At 32.4% G+C, this 7,992-nt stretch overlaps 1 protein-coding gene across 3 annotated transcripts; it reads left to right on the forward strand.

The window, feature by feature from the left end:
- On the forward strand, positions 742-7,992 carry LOC109842944 (mitochondrial import inner membrane translocase subunit TIM22-4-like). 3 transcript variants are annotated; one of them, XR_002247452.1, is made up of 5 exons: positions 743-1,066; positions 2,064-2,254; positions 2,349-2,421; positions 5,128-5,199; positions 7,568-7,992. XR_002247452.1 is itself a non-coding variant. In XM_020411870.1 (4 exons), exons 1-4 carry the CDS (start codon positions 916-918, stop codon positions 5,708-5,710), a joined length of 483 nt encoding a protein of 160 aa, XP_020267459.1. In that variant the 5' UTR covers positions 742-915; the 3' UTR covers positions 5,711-6,028. The 3 variants fall into 3 exon arrangements, 2 of the variants coding, with proteins under 2 accessions (XP_020267459.1, XP_020267458.1); XM_020411870.1 differs by lacking the exons at positions 5,128-5,199; positions 7,568-7,992 and adding an exon at positions 5,643-6,028 and having other exon boundaries at positions 742-1,066; XM_020411869.1 differs by lacking the exon at positions 5,128-5,199 and having other exon boundaries at positions 7,568-7,939.

Below are 7,992 nucleotides of genomic sequence, written 5' to 3' on the forward strand. Positions count from 1 at the left end.
GAGATAGTTGAAATTTCTTAATTGACTTTTTACCCAAAATCTAAATTTCAGATTTTTATGATAAATACCAAGAAATAAATTTCAATTATGCTCAAATGATACTTCAAATTCTTAAAAAAAAAAAGAAAACCACATTAACCCAATAAAAAAATCATTTTAATTAAATATTGTAGATATATTAATTAATCAAATAAAAATGGAGACCAAATTTTTTTTTATAATAATTTATAAAATTAGCATCAATTATATATCCTCACTTATGTACCTGATCCTACTTTGCACTTATATATCCTCACTTGCTTTTGGCAACAGTTATATACCTTAAAATTTATAAAATGGCATTTTAGTACCATCTGATATGAAAGCTATGAAAAAAAATCCCAACTTTTCCCATGTGAGAAGACTGTCATAAGTTAATTTGAGAACTTTTGACTCTAAATTTTATTTGGGGGGTTGAATCTAATGTCAAAACCACCCTGGACTATATTTTAAACCTACCCAATGATTATCGTGGGTTTAACAATGAAGTAACAAAACATGAAGTCCCAAAAAGAGCCCTCAAATCAACTTGCGAGTGTCACATGAGAAAATTATAAGAAAAGAGTTATCTCATTTGCATAACAGAAAATATTAAAGAGCAGATTTCAGAGACTGTGGAGGTAGATAAGTGCAAGGTAGGGGAAACTATGAGGTATTTAAGTGCTAATTAGGCTCGAATCAAATACTAGTTTGTAAAATTGGGATCTAGACAAAAGCCGCACCCGCCCCATTTGCGAAACCTAAAGCCTCCACAAAACCCCCCTCTTTGCTTGAAGAAGGGGGGAAAAATTAATAAGTTATTGCAAATAAGTCCATCTATCAATCTCTCCTCTTCAATTTACACCTGTATCTTCATAATTCGGAGCTTAGTCATCAATGGCGGACTCAGATTCGGATCCCAAAGAGGCCCCAAATGAAGCGGAGAAGACGGCGGTGGAGCCCATAAGGATGCCGACGATGGAAGAGATCCGAGGCCAAGACATTTGGAACAATTGCGCTGTTAGAAGCGTCGTTAGTGGAGTCATGGGTATTTTTTATTTTCTCCAATTTTCAGACATTAGTTCAAAAAAAAAAAGATAAAGAAAAATACCTCTTATTTTAGAAGTTATTTATTGAGAAAAACATCTAAAATTTGTTGTTCAGTTGAGCCTTCATTTAAGAAGTATGCTATTTGAGTTTAGTGTTTGTTTAGAGAATAGTTTTTTATATAAAAAATAATAATAAGTAAAGGCTGCGTTTTGATTATTGGGCATTATCTGGGTTTAGTTTATTAGAAGATTTAGATTCAGATTACTTAGTGCTTTATGACCTTTGTTTCATGATATCTGGATATGTTTGAGATATTGACCACAAAAATACGAAATTGTGCTTGATTTGAGAAAGTGTGAGAATTTATGCAAAAAATTAGTTGAGGAACTTTGCTAGTATTTGAATGGTTATCCCGGGAAGTTTTGGATAAATGAAATGTTTGTTTGAGATGGAGTATGAGGGTGGACTTTACAATCTCATTCCTCATCAAATCTAGGATGTTTTAGTTCTGCAGGGAATTGGAACTTTATTGAGAGAATTGCTTAAGTTCCTTAGTATCCCATATTTATTTATTTATTTTGCTCGTTTCTGATCTCTCTTTATCCATTTCTATCACATTGTAGAAAATTTAGTTCTCTCTTGTGCAGGCTATCAACAGATGTTTTCTTTAGGTTTAGTTCTTTCTATGGTATTCTTATTGTTTTCTCCTTCGCTATGGGGAGTTTACCATCTTATTTCTAATCAAGCTGTTTCAAATGATTGTCTGAGTGATAGTCAACCAGTCAACTTTCAGTAATCTTTTCTATTTTGTGTAGTACATCCTGAAATATCAATAAACTAGTTTTTCGCTGCCAAGTTTATTTCACTCTTAGATATTTTAGTGTCTTGAGGAATTTTTTTTTTTACTGAAGAAGGTAGTTTCTCTTCGGATTTCTACCACAAAGTGTTCTTTGGCTTCCTGTACTAATAAATTACACGTTGTGTGGCTTTTCTAGGAGGTGGACTTGGTTTGTTTATGGGTCTATTTCTTGGGGCTCTGGATAATCCTTTGATGCAAGAGGAAATGAGTGCAAAGCAGCAATTTATATACACTGCAAAGCAGATGGGAAGAAGAAGCTGGGGTTCTGCCAAGGCTTTTGCAATTATGGGCCTCACATTCTCAGCTGCTGAATGCATTGTCGAGAAGGTAAGCAAGACTTTTAAGGGAAAAAAAAGAACTCTACTGAAGTGCTTTTCTGTCTAGATTCCGTCTTCATTTTTTATGGGTGTGTTTGCTTCAGGCACGTGCAAAACATGATATGACAAATACAGTTGTTGCCGGTTGTGTCACAGGAGGAGCTATGTCTGCTAGAGGTATCTGTCTTTATAAAAGAATTTATGATTGATTGGGTAACAAGAATATATAAGCAACTTTAAGGATATCATATTACATTATATGTATATGGAGTGTTGTAAAGTTGTGAATGAGTATTATCCACCTGCATCACATAACAATCAAGCCTTGTTTGATTTGCTCCCAATGCATAGGAAAACTTACTTATGTCCAAATATCGCAGTCCATGTTATGCAATGAAATTGAATGAGCCAACCTATGCTCTTTGATCTACATGTTTGGAAAGCTTTATGAGAAAAACGATGCATTATGAAGACCTTTTCTCCATCAACAAATAGTTAAAATATGAACAGTTTCTGATAATAGACCACAAAATTATCTGGATCCATGAGGTAGCAGTGCTAGTGTAGTATGGTATGCAGATCCAATAGAACTTACATAATATTTTTTTGAATGTTAATAAAGGTTTTATGGTTGCGCTTATTCTTTGGATATTATTTATATAATTATTATATTATCCTTGGAAATTGTATGGTTAGATCATGCACTGTGATGGTCACTGATTTAGAGATTTCTTAAACATGTGCTTAGCCTATAACTAGTAAATTATATCTATGTTATAACCTTGTTATTATGCATAACACCTATATGTGAGATGTGGTGAGACCCCAGACGTATGTCATAAGCTCACGTTGTGATGCGTGTAGCACTAGACTGCAATTGAATTCTCTAAGAATTGTCACCTAAGAGATGGAGAATACAAATTGTTACATGGTCCTTTAGACTTGATGATATAGTCATTTTCAATTTGTTTATTTAGCATGATTTGATCTGATGGTTAAACTTGTTTTACAAGTGCTACAAAATCTAAAATATTAGGTTACTAAATTTCATTTAGGAAAATGATGGATATTTATAGAGGATCCAATACAAAATCTAAAATATTAGGTTACTAAATTTCATTTAGGAAAATGATGGATATTTATAGAGGATCCAAAATAGTCATTATGATGAGTATAATTTATTATACATATCCCATAAAGCCGTGAATCCCCGTCGATAGGTGGTTTTGAAAATATTTTCAGAATCTATTTATTTATTATATATTGATAATTTTGAAATGATTTTTTCTTCACGGGAATTGTTATTTTAGATATGAGCAAATAGGTGAATTATCCTGCTCAATTACATTGTCTAAAAGAATAAATTGACACTAGAGGTGACTGAATGTAAGATAATATTTTTTTAAATATTTATTCTTATATTATGGAGTAACTTTTATAAACGGTTGGTTGGTAGGGACTTGACTGTTAAATTAAAATTGTTAGGAAATTAGATATGAAAAAGCAGAGCATTTATATCCTGATAACTAATCATATTAGATAAAGGAGAAGTTTATTAGTCGTTATTCCGAAATCTTCATTGAAATACCAAGATCTTTTCTTGAAAGCTTTCTCAAGAGAAAGAGTCTCCAATCGAATCCACCCGTCACCATGAGGATGCAAATACAAAAAAGATATGATTCTTTTATTTTTAAATTTTCTCAAACCAACATTTATGGGTTCAAGTACTGTTCAAAATTTTCTACTCATTTTCCCGTGTTTTGCTCTTTCCATTTGCCCTTCTATTATAGGCAAGGGCAATCCCTCGTGTTCTCATTCTTTTCTATGTGAGACTATTCCCAAATGAGAAAAAGTGTCAAGCTAAAAGACCATTGTCAAAACGAAGGACATTTGTCATGACAAATTTAAGGAATATTACATTAAAATCCTCTTGTTCTTATTTTTCATATTTCTACAAATGGAAATATTTGTATTGCATTTAATCCTCTCAAATGACATTTGTGAGACCGATTAGATTCTCGTATTGAAAGCCAATTATTTTTAATTAACAATTTTTATTTAATAGTCAAGTCACTATCCAACCAACTGTTCATAAAAGCTCTTCCATAATATTAGAATAAATATTTAAAGAATATTATCGTACATTCACTTCCCACGAGTATCAATTTATTTTCTTTTAGACAATTTAATTGAGAAGGAGAATTGACCTATTTACTCATGCCTAAAATAACAATTCTCATGAACAAAATTCATTTCAAAATTGTAAATATATAATAAATAAATAAAATCTGAAAATATCTTTAAAACCACCTGTCAATAGGGTTTTACAACTTCATGAGATATGCATGATAAATTATACTCATCATAATGAGTATACTGGATCCTCTATAGATATCCATTGTTTTCCTAAATGAAATTTAGCAATCCACTATTTCAGGTTTTATATAGCACTAGTAAAATAATTGGCTTTCAATATGAGAATTCAATCAGTTTCACCAATGTCATTAGAGAGGATTAATTGCCTTACAAATATTTCTATTTATAAAAAATATGAAAAATAAGAACTCAAGATGGTTTTAATGTAAAATTCGTCATGCTTGTTATGACAAATATTCTTTGTTTTGATACTTCTCTCTTAGCTTGACGCTTGTTCTCATTTGGGAATACTCCTACATAGAAAAGAATGAGAACTTAAGTGGTTGCCTTTGCCTATAAATAGAAGGGCAAATAGATAGAGCAAAACACAATAAAATAAGTAGAAAACTTTGAGTACTATTTGAACCCATAAACGTTCTTTCTAGGAAACTTTAAGTTTTAAAAAAATTAAAGGATCATCTCTCTTTTGTATTGCATCCTCGCCGTGACGGGTGGATCCGATTGAAGTCTTTTTCTTTTGAGGAAGCTTTCAAGACAAGATCTTGGGATTTTGATGGATATTTTGGAATATCGATTGAGGTAATTCTAAACTTTTCCTTTATCAAATTTGATTAGTTATCATGATATAAATGTTCCGCCTTTGTTATATCATGTTTTCCTAGCAAGAAGTTCTCAAAACACTTGATTTACATGTATAGCTGTTCTAAAGGCTTTTACCACAATCTAAATGATCCAGATAAGTACTTTTTTTTGGGACATGTTATATTTGTCAAAACCTCTTCTCATATCACCAAAGGCTTTAGATATTATCCCATATTAACTATAAGTATCATGTTTTTGTTCTGATACTAAGTGACGTTAGAGTTTCTTGAACATTGGAGTAAGCCTTACAATTCACAAACCATAAGATTACAAACATCAGGACTTCCAACCTCCTTAACTCTCTTTGAAACTTTGAAAATTCATGTGTTATAGAGACAAATTGGGGCAATCTACAATGTTGGTGACACCTTGTTTTTTAGGGTTAATTGCGGACATGGGCGAAGCTACTAAGGGGCCAAATCAGCAGTGGACCCCGCTTGACAAATGAAATATTGCATGAATAGGGGTGCTTGATAGTTAATAAAATTATAGAGAGTAAAATGTAATAATATCTATCTCTAAACTTTCTCATAGCTTTCGCTTTCTCGATCCTGAATATAGAACATGATCTTCTGGTCGGTGGACCAAAGCATGGGTTCAAATGTGTACAAATTTCCATCACTATAAAGTGAATTGATCAATATGTCTATTGATTTTTATCTCAAGAGTTGAGCAACCATTTTGATAATCGTAGTCTGGATTTTCTTTTTTCAGTGACATGTGTTGAACCACGTAAGTCGTTCTCTTTGTTTGATAAAGAAAAACTGATTTGATTGGTCAATTTTTATCCTATATTTTTTTTCTAGAAATAGATTAACTATATCTATCATGTCGCTACTCATCATGATTTTATAACCTTCACTGTTCAAGTTGAAGAAATTGGCAGTAATCTTGCTTGTTTCAACAACAATCGTTGAAAGAGCATTTTCAGCAATTGAAAATTGTTAAGAATGTCTTGGAAACCGAATGAGAGACATTTATATGAATGATTGTTGGCAACTTATATGAAATATTTTGTAGCATTGATGAACAAGATGTAATGAAATGGTTTGAAGAACTGAAAGCAAGAAGAATATTATTGTAATACTATATTTTAACTTGAATTTTGATTTTGACAGTCTTTTTATGTAATGATGTTTAAATACTAATCAAATGCGCAAAATATTTGTGTTATTGGGTTTGATTATTAAAATTTGGACCCGTCTTGGCGAAATTCCTGCCTCTATGACCGACTGAATGCAGATGGACCCCTTGTAGTTCTATTGTTGCAGATAGACTCCCTTAGTGATTTTTTTGACTCTTTAAACCTCAGGAGGTCGATTGTCAAAAAATAAAAGAGAAAAAAAAAATCTCTTTCTAAGGTAAAAGAGTAACAAATTTTTCACTCAAGGGGTCTAATCGGCATCAATAGAATTGCAGAGGTTCCATTCACAATTGGGTGATAGTGCAGTGGTCTATCCGCAATTAACACTATTTTTTATTTACAATTCAACACTGGATTTCGGAAAATGAACTGCATTTATTCTCAACTTCACGCCTTACCTATACTTGTAAACAGTGATGTCAGAAACTTGAATATAGAACTGCATTTATTCTCAACTTCACGCCTTACCTATACTTGTAAACAGTGATGTCAGAAACTTGAATATATCCTTGCATGCAGCACATCTTTTTCAGAAACTTGAATATATCCTTGCATGCAGCACATCTTTTTGCGTAATTATCTTAGATTTGTTCATTGTAGAATAAGGCGGGATAAGTTTACTTGACCATTTAATCCTTTGTTAGGAACTTCTGTTGGATGAAAACAAAATCATAATGTGAAGGTTAATCACAAATGCGCGATCACGTAGGCCTCATTTACTCGATATGGCATCATTTCCCAATTTAGTAGTTTTCATGTGGGAATACTATGATGAATTATCTCTTGCTTCAGTTTAACTGAAAAGATACTGAATTGCTCTATAAATTGAGGGCAAGAGAGCATATGTCTTCTGAGTTCGCGTGATGCAAGTGCTAATAAAAAGGATTAGAGGATATAAGCGGTTATACTGTCATAGTACGTAAAAGGGCTGTTTCTGCAGTTAACCTTAAACTTTTTTGCGCCAGGTCATCTAGGTCATAAGTGAACTTTGAATTTTCTTCATTGATGATGTTTAATTTGTATAAATACATTTACTGTTAAACACGGAAATATCTGATTTACGATAAATTGAAATGTACCCTTTTTCTGAATAAATTAGTGCATTTGTTATATGTGGATTTTACATGTCACCAATCCATTATATGGTTATTTCCTTTGTAGGTGGCCCGAAGGCTGCATGTGTCGGATGCGCTGGCTTTGCTACATTCTCAGTTCTAATTGAGAAGTTCTTAGATAGACATACCTAATAGATCAATGACTCTCAAACTGATTCATGTACAACCGAGAAATTTTTTGTTAATCTCGGGTAACTTTACAGAGGTGAAGTATCAGTTTGCACCCTCTTTGTGCAAAAGCAGCCTATGAATGTTATAAGTTGCTATGTAATTTTAGTTTGTGTAACTTTTTTACTTTAGTGTTGGATGACTTAAGGAGTCAATGCTCCTTGGACCGTGGGTTTGCTCACAATATGTAGTAATTTTGTATTCCTTATCGTTGAAGAGGCGGATGGGGTGGTTGAGCTCATTTATAATAGTGCAAGTTTTTTTTTGTATAAATACCTAATTTTCGTATTAATGACGCCTTGT

The sequence above is a fragment of the Asparagus officinalis genome, chromosome 5 (genome assembly GCF_001876935.1).
Source record: "Asparagus officinalis chromosome 5, Aspof.V1, whole genome shotgun sequence".
NCBI lineage: Eukaryota > Viridiplantae > Streptophyta > Magnoliopsida > Asparagales > Asparagaceae > Asparagus > Asparagus officinalis.